The sequence below is a fragment of the Acipenser ruthenus genome, chromosome 5, assembly GCF_902713425.1.
Source record: "Acipenser ruthenus chromosome 5, fAciRut3.2 maternal haplotype, whole genome shotgun sequence".
Classification (NCBI taxonomy): domain Eukaryota; kingdom Metazoa; phylum Chordata; class Actinopteri; order Acipenseriformes; family Acipenseridae; genus Acipenser; species Acipenser ruthenus.
This window is the reverse complement of record NC_081193.1, coordinates 80127872-80153435: the sequence shown is the minus strand read 5'-3', so window position 1 is coordinate 80153435 and position 25564 is coordinate 80127872. Positions and strand designations below refer to the sequence as shown.

General features: G+C 36.8%; 1 protein-coding gene across 10 annotated transcripts in view; it reads left to right on the top strand.

Moving 5' to 3' along the window:
* snap91a (synaptosome associated protein 91a) overlaps positions 1-25564 on the top strand; it is an 80734-nt gene that overhangs the window by 48053 nt on the left and 7117 nt on the right. The window contains exons 10-26 of one of the 10 annotated variants that reach the window (XM_059024593.1): positions 1280-1295; positions 1756-1859; positions 2114-2208; positions 3475-3489; positions 3704-3934; positions 6847-6957; positions 9052-9258; positions 9640-9723; positions 9913-9984; positions 12296-12382; positions 13938-14006; positions 15856-15993; positions 17865-17996; positions 18665-18692; positions 19688-19787; positions 21886-21990; positions 24560-24667. In XM_059024593.1, the coding sequence (XP_058880576.1) occupies positions 1280-1295; positions 1756-1859; positions 2114-2208; positions 3475-3489; positions 3704-3934; positions 6847-6957; positions 9052-9258; positions 9640-9723; positions 9913-9984; positions 12296-12382; positions 13938-14006; positions 15856-15993; positions 17865-17996; positions 18665-18692; positions 19688-19787; positions 21886-21990; positions 24560-24667 (1702 nt within the window). Of the gene's footprint in view, positions 1-1279; positions 1296-1755; positions 1860-2113; positions 2209-3474; positions 3490-3703; positions 3935-6846; positions 6958-9051; positions 9259-9639; positions 9724-9912; positions 9985-12295; positions 12383-13937; positions 14007-15855; positions 15994-17849; positions 17997-18664; positions 18693-19687; positions 19788-20493; positions 21828-21885; positions 21991-24559; positions 24668-25564 lie in introns of those variants that run through there. The other 9 variants (XM_059024592.1, XM_059024594.1, XM_059024595.1 and 6 more) reach the window with 9 other exon arrangements.

The window sequence follows — 25564 nt, the reverse complement described above, 5'->3', positions numbered from 1 at the left end:
GCCCTTTATTTTCAATCTACAGTATAGTTCCATGCACAGGAACAGAGTTGAACTGAAATCATTAATATTATTCATTTGAGTATGAGTTGAAAAGGGGAAAACCATGTATTTGTTTATCTGTAATTACATTGTAATATAAAACTATAACAAAAGGTTGTGGCTAGCAGCCAGGCCAGACAGTACTGCTGATTTAATTCCAAGCACACTTACATATAAATCCTGATTTATTCCAGTTCAAATCCACATGAAAAATACAACACAGATGGATTCAAATCCTGTCTTCTACTGAGGTGGCTATAAAACATGAACTTAATACAAATAGTGCTGTGTGCTGTTTTTCATAGTCTACTATACCAGGCCTTTAATATAAGCAGAGTGTGTACACCCAATTGGAGACCTGTGCTGAGAGACATTAATAATAGGTGTTGAGGCTTACCGCAGCATTCTGAGCAAGCGCACAGTGAACAGCAGGTCTTCTTAATAAGATGCTGTTTTTGTTTGGATGTCAGGGTTATTCCTGCGTCTGTTAACGAGTTAATGCACACTCTGTACAAGACCTGGCAAAACAAGCAGTCGAAAGAGATGAAGTGTAAATTCAAAAGAACAGACTGTTCCAATTAGGCCATTTCCAATATTCCTCCAGTGGGCAGATGAATGCGAAACCCCTATGGGAAAGAGGATCATTGTTGTGTCTTTCGGATGTGCCTAGAATATTGTCAGAATCCAGAATAATGCAAATAGAAATCTATAATCTTTCTCAGTGTCTTCATTGTGAATCTAGAGTAATGATGGTTGAATGGTATCTTAAAACCTTAGCTACAGACCATAATAATAATAATAATAATAATAATAATAATAATAATAATAATAATAATAATAATATGTATTTTATAAACTGGAATGTTTTTTAAATGGACACACTGGCTCAGAATCTGTATTTACAGCTGAGGTTGGGGAAGTATGTTGCTGCATAACAGTGTCTTAAATAGAAACCCTAAATAAATGTGTTTCTTTTTTTCTGCTTCAATGGAATCCAAGTGAAGAGTAAGTATAAAGTGAACAAGATTCAGTACTGTTTTATAATTTATAACACACACAGTTGGACAGAGTGTCTTTAAAGACCATGCCTATATGACAGTATTTTAATTAATTAATTAATTAATTAATTAATTAATTAATTAATTAATTAATTAATTAATTAATTAATTGTATTTATTTATTTATGTATCTGTTTGATAATTATATAATCAAATAATAACTAAAATTCATTTGTTTTTAGGTCATCTCCTGTGAAGGTATGTGCAATTATTTATTTTTTTTGTAATTTGTTCTCACTTCATTTTGAGAAAGATTTGTATAATGAAACTCTTAATAAAACAAATGCTAGCTAGGTCAATGGCTAGGTTGTCTTCTCTAATTATTGGAGCACTATTGTAGACAAATTATCAGAGGCTATATATCATACAGTATTTTTAAAGTCAAATAATATTCAATATAAAAGATTCTTTAAACTGAAGGTTGTTTTTTAACAAGGCTGAACTGACCCATAAGTTACCTCAGTTTCCACCTCTAAAGCTGGTGTATTTTTTATATACAAAAGGTATCACCAAAAAAAAGTTTTATATGATCATTAGGAAGGGATGATTTATCTGTGGTGAAGTATAGAAAGCATCAGACTTCCATTTCTTCTTTTTTTTAAATCTTTCTTTACATTTTTTTTCTGATATTTTCAAACATTCTACAATCACGTTGCAGGGATCTCCAACAACCACATCCCCCACCTCCACTCCAGCAAAATCCAGCGATGGAGCTCAAGCAGTGGACCTGTTCTCATCTCCATCGTCAGCAGCAGCTTCAAAGTGAGTATACGTCATTCAACACGCGCACAGTGTGAATTCAGATTAGGGGAACTTCAGTTTTATATGATGAATGGCAACCCATGGTAAAACCATAGCGAAGTGTAATACAACATAGTAAAAGCATGATAAAGCATAGTAAAGCCCAGAGAGGTACGATAAAGCATGTTTAAAAACATGGCACATCATGGTAAACTATGGTAAATGCAAATCCCTGGTAAACTTTAAGGGACAGCCCCCTTTTTTTCTTTCTTAAGTGCATCCAACAACCTTCTGGATCTGCAGCCCGACTTCTCTTCAGCACAGCCAGCTGGTGCGGCGGCAGCTCCTGCAGCTTCAAGCGCCTGGGGAGGTAACAACTGATCTGGATACCTCGTAATGAACAGCTCTGCTAGCAGCACTGTAGCATTTATTAGCTGTTAACTGGCCAGTGACTGCTGAAAAATAGACCTTCTTCTAAATGAGACTTGCTCTGTTTATTGAGTGCCAGACTGCTGCAAGAAAAGTGTCTCGTTCCGAGAGGCGACCTTCTGCCAAACTGAATTGCTGTTAGGTGCCTGTGATCACAAACTTATGGGCATCGTTATACACTGTGTTATGTAATATACAGGACTGTTTGAGATCTCCATGAGAAATGTTATTGTGTAGTTGTATATCTATTAGCACCCCGTTTTGTTGCAGTAACATATTTGGTGATTATATAATACAGGTGTGTTAAAATGTGTAATAAACAAGGCTTCTCAAAACGTCTTCTTAGCCTTTGGTAGTTTGACAGTACAGAAACAGTGGGTCCAGACAGTTTCTATTATGCATATTATAAATTAATGGAGTCCCTGTAAGCCGATCAAAGCAACAGATTCCTAAGCCAGTTGCTTGGGACTGATCTTTAAGGTTGCAACCTCCAGTTGAGACATGCATAGACGCTAGAGCAGTTGTGGGATTGCACTGCAGCTGTGCTTTGATTGCTCCGAGTGAATATGGCCAGGAAGCTAGTCTTTACTGAACGCTAGGCCACATGAGACTACATTTAAGAGGGTTGTAGCTGTACATTTTGTTTTGTTGACAGAAAAGGGCTGATACGTGTTAGCTTCTGTGTCGGAGGTCACTTCAAGTTGCCTCTAGTCTCATGCACTGAAGTCCCGGGCACAGAACCACTGTAGTGCATTGAGACTATGCTCTTTGGTCATCGACTGACCATTCATGCATCTTCTGGATTATAATGCTTTATCAGCTTGCATGTCTGGTGTAGACATTTGTCTCCTGGACCTCCCTGTCGTATCAGTTTTGACAGGTAATTAAATGAAATGCTAATGGAGAAAGAATCATACTAACAAAAAAGTAAGGTAGAACTACAAAAGGAGTTCTTAGTCCATCTAAACCTGCAGTGGTATCCAAGATACAAGGGGTTAAAGAGTGGAGTTTTATCTGGTTTCATTTGTCACAAACATCCCCCATCCCTGCCCACTGAACATACACCGTCTATTTTGAACCAGCAACATTGGACTGTGCTAAAGGGGTATGTAGTTTTGCAATGTTTTTTTTTTTCTTGCTAAACTGCTTTTTTTTCTTCAACTATCTTTCACTTAACATTGCTGCCTTGTTCTGGACATTCCTGTAGACCTTCTTGGGGAGGGTGAGTATTAAGCTACTGTACCTCCAAGCTATGTAGATATTAACTAGTGTCTGAATGTTAAACATATGACAGGCACAAGCAGTTTTGTATAGATTTTTTTTTTTTTTTTTTATCTTATGACTTGGTTGGAATTTAGTTTCAGTAGTGCACCTTTCTCTCTCTTTCTCTTTTCTTTTTTTTCCTATTCTTTTTTTGGGTGGTTGGTTGCCCACAGACTCTCTGGTGGCGGCTCCAGTCCGGGCCCATGCTAGTGCCTCTGAGTCACTTCTTTCTGACCCCTACGCAGTAGAGGCTTCCCCAACTCCTACTCCTACTCCTACTCCTACTGAGATTCCTCCTGTACCTGCTCCTGCCACTGCCACCACTCCCATTGCTGCCGCTGCAGCAGCGCCTCCTGTTCCCACCACTGCCGCTAGCACGTCTGGAGACATGGATCTCTTTGGAGGTCAGTTGGGTAACGGACGGTGATGGTTCTCTTCCTGCTTTTCACAATATATAAATGGACGGGCTATAACCCCTCTGCCTCCTGAGAATCGCCTGTTTCAGATCCTGCACCCCCACAAGTGTGTCTCCTGCTCCTGGAGACAGAAAAGAAGCACAGTGGCTAATGCATGCAGCACAAAGCTTGTAGACCTCTTGTCGAAACTTTCAAGTTCTGAGCTGCGGTCAACTACACAATCATTTGCAACCTATCCAGTCTATATTCGCCTATGTTTTGGGAACAGTTTGCCTAGTTCAGCAGCATATTTCTAGTTTTGTACTAGGGAGCCCTATTATCAAAGCTGTAACTCTCTGTGAGCTATTTATAGAATGTTTTTGTCAAAGTAATTTTTTCTTTTTAAATACATAAAATAGTTTGATATTCATGATAGATTTGATTCATAGAAATCTAGAACCGTCTAGAACAGTTACATGAATATCAAGCTTTATTTTATTCATAGAAACAGACTTTTGAAGTAACATTTGCGCTTTTTGAATAGGGACCATTTCATTTGGTGTTTTCTATTCCCTGAAACTGGTCCTGATTTTGTCCTGGAGCAATAGGGTTTCACAGTCAAACATGCAGAGTAGGAAGTGACCGGGTTAAACCATTCTCACTGTCACAGTTCTAGGTTTCAATTACTTCCATTGTTTTCGCCTTCAGCTATAATCAATACATTTTACAAACCGTTGCAATTTACACGTTCCGTTTATATGGCATTTAACTGGTTTGTGCAAGATCATCGCATGTTAAAAGGGATATTTTTTGTCAGCTGACACAGCACAAGCTTCCAGCTAAGCAAACCACTTTTTATTTTTAATGTGGTACTTGTGTACAATGCAAAAGTCCCAGGACCCATGGTAACAGCCAATGGCCAGACATGTGTATGTGTTATATATTTTTATCGGAAAAGTGTTTTTTTTGTTGTTGTTTTTTTCACTAATTACAATTAACTGCTGTTGCTCCTAACCTGCAGATGTTTAACATTTCAGCTGACAAATACAGTAGATTAGTAGTGTATCATGTCCCCTCCCCCCATTTGTAATGCTGTAGTTTTTAGAAAGCTATAGAGAACTCATTTGTTTTTGATATTTTTTTTTTTATTTTGCTGTTTTGCTATTTAACAAAGTGATAGGGGTACAAAGTTAAAGCCCACATACTGTAACCACAAAAAGCTGTTTCAGCATTAAAGCCACAGTACATACTCATTTGAATCTTGCAATTGAAAGCTCACCCAGAGAAACCTTGCAGTTGATGCTTTTAACAGACTTTTAGAATTTTAAAATACAGTACATAGATACCCACATTTCATTAGCATTTTGCACTGAAAGTACACTGAATTGTGGTAGTACACTAGTCAAAGTACATTACATTACAATAATTTTTGGCCAATGTTCACTACTCATTTATAGTTGCTAAAGTCTGGGTCAATATATATTTCTATAAAAATACCATATATATTAGATAAAAATATTATGTTAGGGATCCCCAAGTGACTCATCTGGTAAAGGCAGGGCCACATGGTGTACAGGGTAGGTCACACAGACAGGGAAAAAAAAGTGAATTACAACTCCCCAGCCCACTTATTAGAAAAGGGTAAAGTAAAATAGAGACGTTTTTAAAGCTGATTTTGTTTTTCAGACTGCTAACTGAATGAGTCTATAACCTAATTTGTTTTAGAAAGGTATTTGTCAACAAAAAAAAAAAAAAAAGAAAGCTGTGTCTTCGACTTTGCTGAACTTGATAACAGTACACCAAAATAGCAGGATGGCTTCTTAGCTTCATGTAGTGAGTATTATTTCTCATTTAAACTTTATACCCACTTTTACAGATATCTGTAAATGCATTCCACTATAATGCTGTCAATGCTCTACAGATTCTCTCTTTATACAACTTGAATTGTTCTAGGAAGTACTCAACAGTCCACTTACCTACACTGTCCAAGGGGTCCTTAAAAAGATATATGCTGTATACTGGGTTACTACCTTAGTTGAGAAACAGCTGTGTTTAAAAAAATAAAGCCATATGTTTGGCATTTATTCAATAATAATCAAAATAATTAATAGGCTATTTTTCCAAAGATTTTCTACCAGTAATTGTGGGAGTTTTATTAGTGGCTTAAAGCCTACATTCCCTGTGACATTTGTTTGGTCAAATTAAGATGGCTTATTAGCTATGAGTTCCAAGCCACATATTTGCCTTCCAAAATCAAATCAAATGATTATTTTGTGTAGTTTAATATGTCAAATTCAAAATGCACTAGAAGGCCAAGACCTGTATTAAATAACATAAAACGTCAAATTTAAATACAAAAGGTGAAAAGCCGTCTTCTCAGAGTTGCCATAAGGGGTTGAGATGTTAAATATGGGTGAGATGAGAATAATATTTCTGAGACAAGATTTCCTCCTTCCTGTAAGTTTAACTCTTAATAATTCATGTTGTATACAGAGTCTTTTAAGGGATTGGTCAACATTTTCAACATTTTCAGTCACGTACAAAAAACACGATGAGGGACAGTTTTTTTTTCAAAATGTTGATAGTAAAATAATCCTGGTAACAAACTTGTTATAAATCATAAATATGAAGATATATATATATATATATATATATATATATATATATATATATATATATATATATATATATATGCACACACAGACACACACACACGCACACACACACACACTCTTCGTGGAGAAAGGTGGACAGGGCTGGGAGCTGAAATGAATATGGTTTGTACGTTTTTGAAAATGTTAAAAAATGTTGAAGCACCCCTACTTCTGTCCACGTTTTGCTAACGTCTTTCTTTTTTGCCTGCCTATTTCCCACCCCTTTTCTTTTCTTGGTTTTGTGTTCTGTTTGGCACCGCTCCCTAGATGCGTTCGCAGCTTCTCCTGGTGAGGGCCCCGCGGCTTCTGAGGGGGGCGCTGCGCCTGCAACTCCTATCCCTGCAGCAGCAGCAGCTCTTGATGCATGTGCTGGAACTGGTGGGTCCCGTCTTGTTAGCTAGTCCTCGCGTGAGACACACGTGTGTGTGTGTGTGTGTGTTTGTTTTTTAAATGTTCTCTTGTAGTTCAAGGAGAACATTCTCATCTTAGGTGGTTGTTGTTGTAGCAGTAGCAGTCGCAGTAGCCGTAGTAGTATGAGCAGTTGTAGTCAAATCTTTTCATCTGGACAGTAGCAAACCATTTGACACATCACATCACTCAAGCAACATTCTACTGGCCTCCTCCAACTTCCTCAACCTTTTTTCCATCCTATTTTCCTTTTTTTCAGATACTGCCTATTTTTGATTTAGTTGCTGCTTTTTTTACCCCCCATCTTGCCTTTTAGTATTCACTCTGTGAATAAAATAGGTTCACGAGTCTAACCCTACCAGTTTTTCCATATGAATGTTAGGGCAGGATTTTCAAAAGGTTGTAAATGATAACTCCAGTGTTAATCAATTGTGATATGTAGCATTGATTTGGGCATTTTCAAGCGGTCGTCATGCCTATTTTGTTATTAAATATTCGTCCTAATGTGATTTCCGAAATTATGTTGATTTACAAAATAATGTTAATATCTTAACGAGCAGTGCTTCTTGCGACTATTTCTTTTGTTTGCGTGGGAATTTAAAAGCAAATCCGTGTTAATTGTCACAATTTATCAGGAGTTGATTTGCGCTTGGAAAAGGAGGCTTTTAATTAATGAAACAGTTTATAATTCACCTTAAAACAGAAATTTAAAAGACTGCGGCTGACGATACAGAGAGAGAGAGAGTGTACAGTTAATTTCTTACAGACAACCTAGATAATTAAATATTTGTAGTTATGAAAATATTTTAGCCTTTTCTGTACTTGTGGTTATGAAGGAGATTTATTCACTTGTTTTAACCATTTTAGAACATTTGTTATATTGCTAAAATGATATACCGTTATTTGCAAGTGTAATGTTACTACCAAGAAATGATCAATGCAACTGTAGAATTCTACATATGTACATTATATGACAGCTGACCTCTACTGTAGATTTTATTTGAATTATACAACTGAAATCTTGGTATAGAAAACGGCATATTAGATATTACAATAAAGTTTCCTTCGGTAGGGTTTAATTTGTATTTATTTATTTATTTTTTGTAATCCATGCCGTCCTATTTTTACCCACACACCAGATAATCGTAAATCAGCATTTTATATGTGAAGTGTTCTAAATAAATGTAAATTCTGCATGACAAAATGCACAATTTAAAATGTAGTTTACAAATTATACATAGATATTCCCATTATTTTTTATTTCCATTTGGCTGCTGCTCTCTGGTGGGAGAGCCATCTCCCTGTACCCTAGTAGTTTCCATAACAGCGCATTATGCTTCCATTCATTTTTCTTGATCTCGTTAACATGCATTTTGATTAACAAGTTCCCTTTATCTACTCGTTGAGACAGGAAGTGATGTAGGTGACCTGTGACAATTAAGCCTTTACATAAGAAATTTAATCAACCTCATCGACTCAATTTCAAAGCATAACGGATTGATTTAATTAACACATTTCGTTTGAAAATCTGCTACTAAAGCTCTCGTTGCTATACCTCGAGTTTGATACAATAACACTGTTTTTTGAAAATCCTGCCCTTAATATCTTGCTGACTAACTCATTTTATTAAAAGTATGGAGTTATCCTACTGATGCAGTTATGATAATGCATACAAATGTTTTTTTTTTTTTTTTAGAAAATTAGAAAATGTTTTGCTTATTTAAGCTTAAAAAAATATGGTGGTGTTAACTGGGACAGAGGCCACCATTTTTTTTTTAAGCTAACCATAATGGAGCTATGGTACCAAGGCATAGAATTGCACTAGATTGTAAGTCATTACCTTTATTCTAAAGCCAGCGGCATGTACCCATGCAGACAAACAGACCTAAAGCTACCTTTTTTTTATTTGAAGAAGTTAGCTTTAGCCAGAGCTTGCTTGAGATTGCCCAGTGCTGCAGGACAAATGTTAATGAAGGCCAACCTTTTTTTTTTTGTATGGTAGATTATTAGTTGCTGTGGTTGTATATAACCTCCTCCTCCTCTCCCTTCCTAATACCCTCCAAGACCCTTTTGCACCGTCCGAAGGCAGGGCAGCAGTTCCTCCTGAGTTGGACCTTTTTGCTATGAAGCCTGTTGAGACGAGCGTTCCAGTAGCTACCCCTACAACTAGTGCAGCTCTTCAAACTGCTTCTGCAGCAGCTCTCACATTCATCACAGATACCACCACTACTGTCACCACAACTGCTCCTCCTGCTCTAGATATCTTTGGTGGTAAAATCTTCACATTCAGTTTTTTTTTTTTTTTTAATCAAATTACAGGTTTTTTTTTTTTTTTGTAGGTTTTTTGATGATCCGTGGTGAACATTCGTTTTTCTTCTAGCTTTTTATAAATCGATATACCCTTGTCAAAAAAAATAAATAATGTTGGGCATATTGAAATTGTATCTTTTAACTACAATTTAAAAGTCTATTTTTTGTTAGCTTGTGTATTAGATAATAACTCAACCCTGGTATACTTCTTTAAACATTTTTTAAATAAAGTGTGTGTTTAATATTCAGCACTGATTTTTTTTTCTCTCAAAATTATTATTTTTTTTTTTTACTTGAAAGACTGCTTTTAAAATAAATGTGTGTATGTGTCCTTGTTCGTAGATTTATTTGATTCTATGCCTGAGCCAAATGCCTCCACGGCTCCCAAACAAGACGTTACTCCTAGCATAGACCTATTTGCAACAGGTACATGATCAAATGCTTTATTTAATTTTTCTTGAAACCTTTCCATCTTTGCTGATTGATTTCTGTTCTTCCATTCATTTCTTACATGTCTTAATTGTTTGCCATTGTGGAACTCTAGTGGCGCATGCATATTCTAGGCTTTTAAAAAAAATCTGTTTGCTTTTACTTGCTTTCCATTTACTTCGGAAGACGCTTTTTCATCTCCTCCTCGCGGAGCTTCTCCAAAGCCTGAGTGCAATCTGTCGGCTGATCTCTTATCTGGTGAGTCCTTCCTGGGGAAATTACAAGGCTGCTGCCTTCCTAGAAAGATAAAGGGGAAATCAATTTTTTTTTTTTTTTGCAATTGTTAAATGAGAGTTATAAAATGTCAATGTGGTGACGTTCTTCTTTTCCAGTGTGTCAAGTGATAATGTCAACTTGGCTGATTTGTTATAGTTTTTTTTTTGTTTGTTTTGCTGCTTTGTTTTGTTTTTGTTTCTCAACATTAGAAACCCATTTTAAGTAGGGAGTGCAGATGTTTTTAGTTTGAAATTTTTATTTTGGGAAAGAGAGACTTTAAACAGACCACAACCAAGCCAGTTGCCTGGCTATGGGGTTTTGTTTGCAATAGCAGATTAAGTCTCACTCATTTTTGGAAACTTTTTTGTATTTCAAACCTCATTGTGATGATTTGAGCTTGACATCAATGCAATAGGTGGTGCCGGTGTCAACCATGTAGGCGTGCTCTGTAGGACTAGGATGGATGGTCAGTGTCTCCCAACTTCCAGAGCCGCCTGTAGTGGATCAGTAACAGGTGGAACAGAGGTACAGTAACTGACAGCTGAATGAGGTGGCTATTCCTGAGCGCAGCAACAAGACCAGCTGAACCAGGTCATCTTGCAGTAGGATGGTGCCCCTCCACCTGTTCCAAGGCATTTTGGTGAACAATAAGTCAAGAATCACGATCTCAAGGTTTGCCCCCTGATCATTTCTGGTCGTGGGTATCTCAGAAACCTTGAGTTCTGTTAGTTCCTGCCAATCTTGCAGGATGGCATCTGGCTATATGTTATTGATCTACTATTGGCAGTCACATCAAACAACCGTGATATTGGTATATCCCTTACATGGTTACCACCTGTAAACACAAACCCAAACCAATAATCATATTGGTGTACAAGCTTTTCGTGTTTAGTGGTAGAATCATGGCTGCATTTTGTGGAAAATACCCTGAGATTTTGAAAAAAGAGTCTTCCTCCACTGTAGCACATTTTCCAGCTTATACAGTAGGACTGTGTTCTTGAGTTGAATTTTGTTTTAAAAACTTTCTTTTTATCTTTCACTCGGGTAGACACTTTGCTTATTTGACAAGTGAGTGTTGCATTTTTGGATTATTTATTTTTTTCACTGTACCTTCTGCCGTTAAAGTAAGGTGTAGAAACTAGACCTTAAAAACTAATGGAAAAGACCCTGTTACCTCGCTTCCACGAACCTGCAGCACCGTGCTGGCATTGTTCTGTCACTGTTATGAAAGCGTGCCACATTGTTTCCATGATGTTTGTAAAAACCCATACCGTACCCATAGCATCCTTACCTGACCTGGCACGGTAGCAGCCCAGAGCCAGGGGGGCACGTGTGTGAGAATGTGTAACGAAACTGAAAAAATATTGGTAAACAAACAAAGAACTTCGTAGGAGGACTTAAAAAATTAAAATGTTGATAAAAACATGTTGAGAATATAACATCCAAAAGCAACTGAATACTGCCGTTTGGAACATAAAAGTGTCACTTTATCTCACTAGCCTACTGGAATAGAGAAATACATTTTTCCCGGTATTGTGAAGAAGAAAAAAGATTCACAAGGCATATTGAAATGGAAGAGGGATAGAGGGAAAGTTACAGATTTGCAGCATCTGAAAACCAGTGATTATTTGTAGATTTGCTTGTTTTAATAATAGTAGAAAAGTTTACTATCACACAGTACTGTCTGTGAGACTGCTGCCTTCTATGTAAATACGGTAGTTCATTGATATTTTTATACTGTTTCGGTCATTTTCATTTTTTGTTCATGAAGTTCAATAGTTCAATAATTCATATATTTTCTGTAAATAAGATCAGTAATTATATCTTTATATAAATTAATATTGTTCTGAGTGATAATGTAAATCTTCTATAGCGGGCTTTACGTGGACTTTTACAGGTTTTTTTTTTCTTTTTCCTGGAAGTGTTTTTAATATTAAAAAAAAAACTCAAACCATCGCTTGAAAAACAAAACAAAAAAAACATGATTCAACATATTCTTCTTGACGCGTCTTTGATACCATGTGTTACCATGGTTACCATTGTACGTATTGCGTCATTTCTGTTATCTACACAGAGTTATACATTTCGTGGAGAGAACTTGGCCTGCTTCCATTACTGTGCTGCTTAAGCGTCATGCTGACACGGTATGGAAATAGTAATCATGGAAGCGAGGTACCTGTGACATAGTCCTTAGGATCAGTTTGTATGTGTATTGTCTGCACTAGCTAACATGACTGTATGCCTGCTGATTTCTGTTAAACTTCTCTTCCTCTCTGCTTGCTGTCTGCCACAGTGGATGCATTTTCTGCACCGTCAGCAGCACCAGCAGCTGCTTCTCCTGCAAAGCCTGACACTGCAGGTGTGCTTGATCTGTTTGGGGGTGCGTAAGACATACTGTACCTTATCAGCATGTTGTTGCTTAACATGTAAGAGTGTGGTTGATGTGAACTAATTTTATGAGAGTCGTTTTAAATGTGGAATGGGCCCAATTCATGAAGGTTTCGGAATTCCTTTTTTTTAATCTGTCTAAAGTAGATTATGGTATGTGTGCTGCAATGTTGTACTACAGTAGTTGGGTAATACTAAATAATTAGTGCCTAACAGATGTGCAAACAGGCAAGAAATAAATGCTAGGATGGGGTGGTGGAACGGGTGAGGATTAATAAAATGTGCATTCAAACCCAAAATTGTTATTGAAATGAGTGAACGTTTTGACTGCTTTTTAGCTTTACTCAATAAAAATACATCTGTGATGGGGAAAAATAGAAAAAAAAAAAATCTTCAGAATACTTTGTGAATATGGCCCGTGTGTTTATCAGGTGATGTAGTTACATTGTCCATTTCAAAGCAGTCATCTAAACTTTAGATTGTTTTAAATGGTAAGTTTCATGGACTGGCTCAAAGTTCTGCAAATCTCTTGGTTCAAGTTGTGTTTTACATGCCATCTATTAAATGTAATGATTAAATCAGCATGCCCTTTTATTTCCACATAAGTAGTTTTTATTATTATTATTATTATTATACATTTATAGAGTACACCCATTCCAAGTATGTTAAAAATATATTTTGTTATGTTTTATTTGCTTGTGCCCATAAACCATACAATTTTACATCAGTAATGAAAAAAAAAAAAAAAAAAAAAAACCTTTATGAGATTTGAATACAACAGAAACAATCTCATTATATCTTGCAAAATAAAATCCAACCGTGGAAGCTGCCTCTCTGGGCTTTAATCCACTCAATCAGATTATGTCACTCCTTGTACTACATTGTTTTATTTGCTGTTTGAAGTAGAGAAAAATCTTAATTGTTTTCCTTTCTTTCTTTTTTTTTTTGTTGGTGGTTTCACTTTAGTGTTGTTTGGAGACTATCTTATCTTTTTCTTTTTAACTCGTGTCGTTGCATGAAAAGTTGTGAAGGACAGCAGAACATGCTGTCTTTCTCTTTGAGTTTCTGTGTGATGTCATTCTGAGTTCATTACTTCTACAGAAAAAATGTTTGTTTGTGATGGTATAATCCCTACATACCAGGCCCTCTTAAAACTATGTGTTGCGAATTTAAACAAATATGACTATAAACAAGAATTTTATCTTAATGTAAAACTGATTGTATCTTTATATAATAGGATAAAGTCAGACCCACGGTTTATGATTGGCAATATATATATATATATATATATATATATATATATATATATATATATATATATATATATACATATTTCAATTTTTTATAGTTTTGATGTAATGTTGTGTTGGTATACAAACTAATAATGAATGGACTTTTTTGTTTTTGTGTAATCAAAAATTGAAAACAGTTCACTTCCTGCATCATTTTACAAATCTGTTTGTTTAACATTTCATCAGTGAAAAATGGATAGCTGATTTGAATCCTTGTTTTGCCCTCATGCCTCATTATGGATCCTCATCTGGCAGATGCTTTTGGTGGCTCTTCTGCCGAGCCCCAGCCTGCCACTGCAGCTAGTTCTGCTGACCTGCTGTCTGGTAATCTCTATGCGTGTTTTGTATTACTGTGTGAACAGGATGCTTTTACTCGGCCCTGCAATGTAAAACGAATGAGTGTAAACGCATTGTACTTTCATAGAAACCTTCTAAGTTTTATCCTAAATGTTTATTTTACAGACTATTTCATATTTTAGCTTGTGACTGATTGATATCTTTAGGCCTAGCAAACAACACAAATGTATTAGCCGAACCTGATAAAGGTGTTGTCCCAACTTACCTTGGCCTTTTAGTCTGATCTTTGTCAAATCTCAGAGGCTCAGCAAGGTTGAGCCTGCTAGTGCCCTCCACAGAACATCAGCACGTGTCCGTGGCCCAGTCAGAGGCGCTCTTCCCTGAGAGCCACAGCCCAACATGGTGTCCCGAGGCACCTGCCATTCCCAGCCCCAAGCATGTGGTTTCTCAAGTCTGAGATATAATTGTTGAAAGTGTCCATTGTTAACATTCACAGTTGCACGATTAGCAGTTATGTTTAGTACTTGATAACAGCAGCCCGTTCTGTTCCTAATCAAATGTTGTGCTGGGATGGTGTGCGCGACTCAGTTGGTTTTTAGTTGTTTGGTAGGTGTGAATTTATTAGGGACAGTGCTGCAGCTGTTCTTATGGGTATGTGTTATTCCTCTTTTCTATCAAACACATGTGGTTCTGACAAGAACACTATTTAATAACATTTTAAAGCTAATTGCAGATTTAATATGGAAATGTGGTTAATGCAAGATTAATCAGAAAAGATTAGACAATTTTTATGAAAGCTCAAATTTAGAAGAATGAACTAGTGTTTTTTAAAAGAGAAATCTTTTGAGATATTTGATAATCTAATTAAATCTTACTCACTGCCATTTTCTATGGAAGCTCATTAGTGCCACAGATAAATATATAAATAAATAACTACGAGACAATATTGTGTTATTTCACAATAATTATTGCATTATTACAAGATAGTTTTCGTCAGCGATAAAGGTGTCACAGTGAAGCAGAAGTGAAATGCAGCTGAACAGTGAGAAACTGTGAAGTATCTCTATTACAGTTCCCTAGATGTGAAAAAAAAAAAAAAAGTTTGCAATGGTGTCAGTTTGTGCAAGTCGGAATGCTTGGTTTTGTTGAAGAAGAAAAAAACACATTCAGGGTTTTCTATAACCTATAGCATAGTTTTTGAAAAAATCTATTCCATAATATTGTCACTGCATTAAATTAATACACATTTTCATTCAGCCCATTTCATGATCACATAGATTAGCCCAGGGATTTTCAACCTTTTATATGTCCGGACCCCTAAAGACAAAAAAGTAGAAGCAGGACCCCCCTGCGTGGGGGAGGTGGCTTACTGATACAATAAATACTTTGTACTGGTTTAGCATTAAATACAACCCAGTTTAAAGCAAAATGAAGAGACTGAATGGGAATGGTGTGGTGTGAATTACCAAAACTATCTATTTATTGCGAAATGACACAATATTATCTCATAGTAATGCAATAATTATTGCAAAATAATGCAATATTATCTCGAAATAACACAATAAATATGCTTTTCATTGTGCCTATAATGAACTTCTGTAGCTTTCAGCTAATATATATATATATATATATATATATATATATATATATATATATATATATATATATACTGTAACTGTATTAATAAACACTTTCAAAATAAAAATACATTTCATATAACAGAATACATTTTGAAGAATTTGAATCATTTCTATATTCCATCGATTGGCCTTACAGCAAAAAGCAGTAGCTAGCCCAGTTATTTGGCTTTTGTGAAGTGCTTATATTGTTGTCGTATTTCATGTGGCCCTGCATGCTGTTTTGTCTGTCTCAAAAGGCTTAGGAGGTGCTTTTATGGCGCCCAGTCCAGCTACTGCATCACCTGCTCCAGCTCAGAATAACCTCATGCAGCCTAGCTTTGATGCAGCCTTTGGAACCACACCCACAGCAACCAGCAGCGGCTTTGATTCCTCAGGTAAGAACCAAAGACCTCCCTGTGTAGTACAGTCTGCTGATGATGTGTGTCAGTGTGCCTCATTGACTCTTCAAGGGTTAATAAGCCAAGTCTTTAAAAATATATTTTTTCTATCCCATTATCACAGAACATTACTCTCAAGTCCCTTGTTAAATAAATTCACATCCTGGGATTTGGAAAAATGTTGTTATAAGAAGAAAAAAAAAAAGTTGTTTTAAAGCTGTGGTTATTGCCCCTTTTGCCCCTTTAAAAAAATTGTTGTATGTGTTTCTGCTACTGGCTGAGCTTGACGTTTGCATAATCTTATTGTGATATTGTAAGAAACCCGCTATTCTATACTTTTAGAGTGCTCCCCCTTTATAATGTGTTCTTTTATACTGCAGAACAAGTTACAAGGCAGTGTGGTTGTGGCTCCCAATTGCCCCATAATGCCTTTCCACGAGCCCTTTCATTATCGGTTATGGTCGCCCGACTATAGCGTTATAAAGGGGGAGCCCTATACTACTACTTATGATACTTATAGAGTTCATTGGGTCTATTGCTAGGTCTGGTCTGACCAATTCTTTGGTCAGTACATTCTGAGATTCAATTAAGAAGGAAAAAGTGTGCCCCTTACTAAATGTTAAGGTATTCAACTTTTGCTTAGAAATAATTCCTTGTGCAATTTTGGCAACAAATTATTATGGTCTGTTTTTTGTTGTTGTTTTTTTAATTGTACAATTTTCCACCAAATTATAGTGAATCTTATAAAAATTGTTAATGAATCTAAATTAATCTATTTTCTTATTCTGGAAGACAGGATTAGATGACTGTTCTGCGTGTGTGTGTGTGTGTGTGTGTGTTTGTATGTACTGTACTGTATGTCAAACCTAAGCATGCATGAAAACCAATTCAAACCATTCTGTCTGCATTTTAATCTAAGTTTGTACTGTCTTGCTTCACACATTCCGGTACATGCTGCTGAGATGATGTAATTTATACTGCATACAGCTTAACTCTTCAACGCTGCTGTCTCTCTCTTCCATTCTCACTCTTTCTCTCTTTGCTGGGTCATTGCTTTGCTTCAAATGTATGATTGGTGAGTTTTAGTCTTTACACAAGCTTCATACCGACTTTCTGGTGCAGTCTGTGTTCTGTTTGCCATTGAAGTTGTTGAAACAATTTTTACTTAAGTGCATAAGTTATTAATTTGAGTATTTATAGATGACAGCAAATACTGTACTGGTGATCGTACACTATGTGACATGTTTCAGTGCATAGGTGACAGTCATTCGTACAAACTAAAATGTAAATGGATGCAAAAAATTGGGTACTAAAAGTTCTACAGTTGCTAAGGGCACAAATCTACTAAATGTGGTTTTTTTTTATGATTACTGATTGCAACTTTAGAAATGATAGTGAATTATTTTGTATTATTGAAGCCTGGTTCCCCATAGACAAACAATACCATCAGAAATATATAAGGATTTGCATAATTTAATACACATAGATTTTTCTTAAAATTAGTGATAATGTAAAACAAAACCCATGATACATATCCACAACTGTAAATCATAAAAAATACATACACCATCTGTTTTAGTCTTTTTTAGTATTTATTTTATAATCAATTTTACTGCAAGTACAATGTGCCCCATTCACAAAATCTCAAAAGAGTAATTTGATTCAGATATCATGTACTATGCATTTGCCTTTCTATTTTATAGTGTTAGCTATCATTTTGAGTCCTCCACTGCTGAGTCCTCTCTCCTGGTGCTGTCTCAGTGGTAGAGTAGGTGTATCGTGTGTAGCTGTTCTTTGATGTTTTGTGCTTGGAGCTTCCCTGACACTAATGCCTGTGTTTTCTATGCCTGAAGTATTTGATGGATTAGGGGACCTCCTCATGCCTACAATGACACCCCAGGGTCAGGGAGCTGGAGCTGGACTCGGTGGCATAGGGGGGGCACAGTCAGGTAAAGCCCTGGCAGGGGACCTGAATTCCTCTCTGGCTAACCTGGTTGGAAGTAAGTGGTGCTAAATTAATTCTTCTTAATTTCTGCATTTTGCATCCCCTAGTAAATGGGTTTTGTAAAGAGACTTTGTACAGAGACAGAGATTTTCAATTTTTTTACTGTTGCAGAGGAGGCAGAAATTACAGCTGTACACCCCCTAGTGGTCATTTCTAGAACCTCAACACAGTTTTCTTTTACGTCTCATTAACATAACAGTATTCTTCCGAATCCATAGTCTTTTTAGAAGCAAGCCCCCATAGTTGAAAAAGAAAATTGGATAGTAATCCTGGTACATAACAATCTAAGCAAAACCAGCAATAGAGAATGATACAAAACACACAACATGATATTTGACATGTAAGAAATTCAATATTCCAAAAATCTTGACGGTGCAAAGTATCCCTTTAAGTTTTATTCGCCTCTGTTTTCACATTTTTGTTACAGGGGAATGTCTATAGAATTAACAACCTGTGCTGTCACAAATGAAGTTCCTTTTTTTGTTGTGTTTCCAACATATGCTGCACATAATATTTTAGTATTGATTTTAATTTTAAAAAGCATTTTTTAACATTATGCATTTCCATAAATCACTGGATTGGGTTACTGTTTAATACATGTGATTACATTGCACAGACGCAGCTGGTGGTACTGTACTTAATGTTGTCTGTGTTTCTTTATAGATCTTGGTATTGCAGGCACACAGAAGAAGTAAGTATTTTTAATCATTTTTTTGCAATGTCATTTTAGTTTTTTCCCTGCTTCATTAAAATACATGCTGGTGCTAATACAAATGCAAAATAGGAACAGGTTTCCCAAACGTCTTTAACAGATGCATATCTTAATGAGTCAGACCTGCTGTGTTGTTGTAAAAACAGCTCTGTTTCTCATCCCTGAGAGTCCTCTGCCCTTTTATTGATGTAGCCGCTTGCTAACATGGCATTATATCTACGGTAAAGGATGCAGTTCAGTTGTTTCTGCTTTCTGAACACGTACTTCTGCTTGCAGCACTGGCAGCAGCTTTCCTAATAATGTACAGTAGAATGATGGGATTGCACTTCATGCTGATTGCAGTCAGGGGTATAATTGTAATCTAGAGATACTACAGCCATAGCTGGTTTTTGTTTGCATTTCCTAAATGATGCAGTATCTAATAAAGAAAATATAATCTGTTTTGTATTATTACTGTATTTTTCATGGTCATGATTAGTCTTGTGTGTGTGTGTGTCAGTGTGTGTTGTGTGTGTGTGTGTGTTGCCTTCTGTTTATACCTGCTGAATTCCTGCTGTTTGATCTTCTCACCATCTGTTTAAACCCTGCTACTGTCTCCTGCCGTCTCTCCTTTTAATTTCCAAAAATAAAGATGAGAAAAACTGATACGCTCCTCCTGTCGCCACTTTTAAGTTTGCTTTACCTCTTGCAGGGCTGTTAAATGTAGCCACCATCCCATCCTATTGGTATTTCCATGAAATGATAGTGCCAGTTCATATTTCTGCTAGTAGTATTAAAATGTGAATAGCGGTCCCACCACCAGAATTAAATAGTCTGCAAAGAGAATTCAGATGAGAATGACTTGTGTCTGGCCCCACACTGCAATCTATCCTGGGATTCAGAGCTGAACGGTTCACTTTCCCATTGCTATTTCACACTGAGCAGAGTTTGAGGAAGGCTTTGTTAGGTCTTTTGAATCTCTTTTTGCCTTGCAGAGATCTTCAGTGGAATGCCGGTGAAAGGAAACTGACAGGAGGTGTAAACTGGCAACCGAAAGTAGCCCCAGCTACCTGGGGAACACCTGGATCTCAAATGGTAAATGTTGTCAATACAATGCTGTAACATATGTGTTTTAGGTTCAAAGTCTCGAACCCACGTCTCCAGACGCTGTGCTTCAAGAGCCAGGGTTGTGTGTTGTTGTTGTTTTTTACTATGAAGTGGCTTCTGATCGCTTGAGAGGAAAAGTGCTGTATAAGTGAACAATCTGTAATAATAATAATAATAATAATAATAATAATAATAATAATAATAATAATAATAATAATAATAATAATAAGGTACAAGGGACATATGTGTCCCACAAATAAAATGGCATCTAGCTTTTTTATTTTTGCAGGTTTAGAATTTACTGACAGGTTGGAGCTGGTCCTCCAAATGGCCAGTTTCCTTGTGATACTTGAGTCACTCTCAAATGTATTTTAAGAAGAAACTGTTTGAACAACCGCTCAATTCTTTGTGTACCCTAACGGGTTAGAGGTAACATATGTGACTTAAAAGTAGCAGTATTTTATAAACATTGGAATATGAGGTGGGAATTTGGTGCAATATGTCCCAGTGATATTTATATTCAAGTAAGTCTAAAATTGTTTTTTTTTTTTAAATACCTGTATTGCAAAGTGTGATATAGTGTTTACTCAATAATCGTTTATGCAGTAGGTCGTATAATGTTTCACAACATACTATGTGGCTCAGTACCCGGTCATTAGTCTGTTGGTGATTAAGACTGTATTTTCCTCAGCAGAATGGTTGGCCATTCCCTCATTATGTAAGTGGACCTGTTTTATTGCTGGAACTAATCAAATCACTAACTGACTGCTGGCAAATAGCAGACTGCAATGACTACTGACACTGCTGTGTTTCCTTCCCAGCTTAAATGATATATTTTTATTAGCCATCACAAAGGACTATTTTTTCATGATCTCACTGTTGAGTATTTTGACGTCACTGTTTCAGGAAGCTGTATAACAAGTTATTAGACAATGGAGGAAGTAAAATGTTGGTTTTACAGTACATAGTCATAAAAGTCTGTATAATTAATACACTTACCACACCGTACCAATTTCATCTATATAGTGTCCTTCATAACCAAGCTTGCCAGGGCACTTTAAATACGTAACATAGTGAAAAGGGGTCTTAACTGTTCACTAGTTGAAGGGCAAGTCCACTTGGAAGTGAGTTCAAAAGTGAACTAAATGCCCTCACAACTTAGCTTTTTACTCAAGGTCGTGGAATTACTAAGAGACTGACATTGGCCGGGTTGTAAGGAATAAGGAACATGGGCAAATAACCAGGGCTAAAACCAGGGATCACTTTATATTGTATTTTTATAGAGGGCATGGGCAGTATTTACTGTAAATAGGCTGTTAATTAAAAAGAGTGGGGGACTGTACATTACCGTTACTGCCACTAATGAGAAATGATGGTAACTACATTATTTTTCTGTGCGAGACCTGTTTATGTCAAAATGTTAAAAAAATAAAAAAGCAGATAATGTTTAATAAAAAAATATGTATATAGTTAAAACACGATGCATACTATACTATTATTGATATATCTGTTGTTTTATTAATGTGTATCTGTAATAAAATTAATGAAAATGAAATTTATGAAAAAATAAAATGAAAAATTATAAAAAATAAAGAGAAGTTTCACGGGGCTCTAAATATAAATCCCGCTTTGAGGTAAATATGAAAATGTATAAACTATTTGCATGTTTTCTGGAGTTCACAATCTTCATGTACTATCTAATTTATCCAGGGAGGAAAAACCAGAGACAGGTTGTGTTTATTCAAGATAAATATCTAACTTTTTGAAATACTATAATTATTCCAAACAATATTCAGATCACAAAAGCACTTTTAACAGCAGTCTGCTTTCTATTGCCGCTAGTAGAATATAATAACTGACTGTGCAACAAACCAATGACCAAAAAAAAAACATTTTCTTCTTGTTTAATACTGTATCTGAGCTTTTACTTTTTTTACCAGGCTGTTTTTCTTACTAAAAAATATTTTTTCTAATTGTATATTTTCAGTGGGGTGGGGGTTATACAATGTTGCTTGTGCTTGGCTTGTGATATGCAAAAGATTGTGTTTCCTGGCTGTGTAAGGTCTGTTCTCCTCCCCCCCTGCAGCCTGGAGCGGTTCCTCCTGGTGGTGTCCCACCAGTAGGAGGGGTAACTCCAGTAGGAGCAGCCCCTCCAATGGGTGCTGTTCAACCTCAGCCTGGGTTTGGGATGGTAAGTGGCCTGCCTTGCAATGTTTTTATTCCTTTCTTCAAGAGGGATTTTTTGTCCACTTTCGTCCTTCTTTTCCTTCTCGTTTGTCTGCCGTCCATAATGTTTAACATACAACTGAAAAATATGTAGGAGCTCTGAAACATTGTTTTATTTTAAGGCTGCATTCACACTGGGTTCATTTTTAAATGGACTCGTCTGGTTCGTTTCATTTGAAACAATGTATCAATCTGCTTGCTGTTCACTATTATCCGCAAGCAAAGGGACCGAGTTCGTTTGGATGCAAACTAAAGTTTTTTTTTTTCTGTCCTTTTTCAGTTTTCTTCAGGAGCGAGTCCGTCTGTGTTCACAATGTAGTTTTCAAGTGCACTCGGTTCGTTTATATGGCGTGTGAACTGGATGTTTACAATATCCTGCAAGGCATATTGAAAGATGGCAGCTATTGATGTATTGCTCTGATTTTTAATATAGCATGTTTTAGATGATTATATATTGATGTGAAAGAAATCACTGTGGGAGCACTTCAGTAATTTAATTAATACATCTATTGAATGCCTACAGTAGGAGAATAATGCAGTTTACGCAATTATGCATGGTTCTCCTACTGTTGGCATTAAACAAAGCAAAGACTCAATATATTTTACTATTTTTGTGAGTTTTGTCCAGTTCATCTTGGGTTTTGGTGTCTGACCAAATTTCTGTCAGCGCTTCAGTTTTTTAACACAGTGAAAAACTGGGACTTTTGTTTTTCTTCAATACACTGACGCTGTAGCAACTCTGAAGCCGTTAAAATAACAGTATATAATAAAACATTGGATGACATTGCCGACCGTGACCAGGGGTTCCTAGGGGGCGGCACACAATTGGCCGAGCGCCACCTGGGTAGGGAGAGATTAGGTTGGCAGGCGAATCCACGGTTCACCGCACATCAGCGACCCCTGTGGCTGATAGGGCGCCTGCAGGTCTGCTGTGTTGTCCTCCAGCACTATAGGTCTGGTGGCTTCGCTGTGGATCCGCAGTGCGAAAAAAGACAGCTTGGCAGGAACACGTTTCAGAGGACGCGTGTTTCAGAGGACGCGTGTTTCAGCCTCTGTTTCCCGAGTCGCGGGGGTTGCAGCAATGAACCGGGATAAAAAACAATAATTGGTCATTCCAAATTGGGGAGAAAAACGGGGTAAAAACCATTGACGACCACTAAATTAAAAAAAAATTAAAAATTGGGGGCAGATCATAACAATTCATTATTTTCTTTATATTGTCATCTAGTCAACACATGTTAAATGTACAAAAAGCCAGATTTAAAAAAATAGATCAGTTATTACCATTTCAACATATGGTGTACACATAATCAGAATTATTTAAACAAATAATCCATATAATTGTTTATTTTAGTTTTGAATGGCGCTAACGCAACCTAATACATTACTCTGCTATTAACTTGTAGAGCACACTGATGCAGCTTTGTACTTAATAAAAAAATAAAAAATAATAATGCAATAGCAAAAACCGGGACAATTAACATTTTGGGCAGCAGTGTGGAGTAGTGGTTAGGGCTCTGGACTCTTGACCGGAGGGTCGTGGGTTCAGTCCTCGGTGGGGAACACTGCTGCTGTACCCTTGAGCAAGGTACTTTACCTAGATTGCTCCAGTAAAAACCCAACTGTATAAATGGGTAACTGTATGTAAAAATACTGTGATATCTTGTAACAATTGTAAGTCGCCCTGGATAAGGGCATCTGCTAATAAATAAATAATAATAATAATTTACTGTTTCGACCGGGACAACAAATTAAGGCTGAAACTGTGACAATCCCAGGTTTCACTGGATGTCTGGTAACCCAAAGACATTTTTAGTTTTTTGCTCTACTTGTTTCCTCAGAATATGAATGAAACTATGCACGAAATGTTTACTTCCGAGTCAGGTTACCTTGTATAGTTTGTTTCCTATGTGCAAAAGGACCGAGTCCTCCAGTTGTTCACATTGATGTTTAACAAGCAAGCCAAGACCACCTCTTTAGGTGGACTCGGTACGGTTCATTTCCCAAGGAGACTTTCTTGTTCACACCAAACATACCAAACTGTACCGAGTGCGGACCAAACCCTCGAAACGGATCCAGTGTGAACACACCCAAAAACTTATTACCCTTGAGATGCACCATCTTGTTTACAAAGTCCTGGGGGGCAGCAACCACACGCAGTCGTGTTACCTTTCATACTAAACATTACAAATATATTATTTTCCCAATATAAACACTTTTATATAGTACAAACATAATTCATTTTTTAGTAAGTGTTACTGAATTTCTGTTGGTTTTGGGCTCATTTCTAGTGGACCATTTCAATTGTTAGGTGCTCTGTATTCAAATCCAGAGCACCTTTGCACAGTCTTGGCACTTGCTAACTCTGAAACAAGTAAATGGAATACAATGTGCTTTTTTGCATGTGGGTACAGAGTTTGGCGCACTATATTTTTGGAGTCTCAGGGGTACAAGGTGTGGGTCACACCAAACAGGGAGCTCAACAGAATGCGTAACTATGGTTACAAACTCTGTTGTGCTTTTGTTTCTGTCAGCCTCCCGCAGCAGGAGCAGGTGCCCCCATGATGCCTCAGTCATCAATGATGTACCCCCAGCCCATGATGAGGCCACCATTTGGAGCTTCTGCATCACCTGGAGCACCGGTAGGTTGTACCTTCAGAGCTGTTTTACTGGGTTATCAACTGGGACTCCAGTCGCTTTTCACTGGGCTGTGGTTTGCTACAGTTTTGCTACTGTTCCAGTGGTGTTGAAGGATTCCATGAAATATGGGCAAGAAAGTTAATTATCAACCTTGAAGATCTTCTCGGCCAGTCAGATTCCGAGTCTTATTCCCAAAGCTGACAGGACTTTAGAATCTTGAAACTCGCTTTAAACAGCAACATCATTTTCAAGCAGCCTAAGTGATTCAGACCAAAATATAACCTAAAATGTAAAAAATACACAAAAACAATGCTTAAATAATACACTTTTAGGACCCAATTACAGGGCCTGGATACAACGCTAAGGCAAAGATTTTTATCCCTCAATTATGGGTCGCTAGGTAGTGCAGAATTTGCCCTGAGAAGTGATTTTGGTACCATTGTTTTGCCCAGGTTTCAGCCAGCATTTGCTGTGTTCAGAATCACAACATGGGAGATACGGCAGGACACACTCTTGTGTTTGCACATTGCGTTCCATTGTTTTAGCATTTATCAAAACTGGACCCTAAGCTTTATAACTGCCTGTTTGCATCATTAGGACATGACCAGAGTTGCTTAGAGGCTGCCAGTATCTGAAGAACAATTCAAATGTTACCAAACAACAAAATGAACAAGCCAGCCATTTCAATTTAGGTGCCCTTATTCATTTTATAACTACAATTGGTGTTTTATTTTTCCTTTTTAGAAAAAAAAAAGTGCTACATAGCTTTGAGAATCTGGTCTACGTATAGTTTCTTGTACTTTCTATAACCACATGTATACTAACCAGCATCTTTTTTTTTTCTTCTAATACTTGATAACTTTTTCTCTGTCTAATTGAAGGATGCACTAATTTAGCTG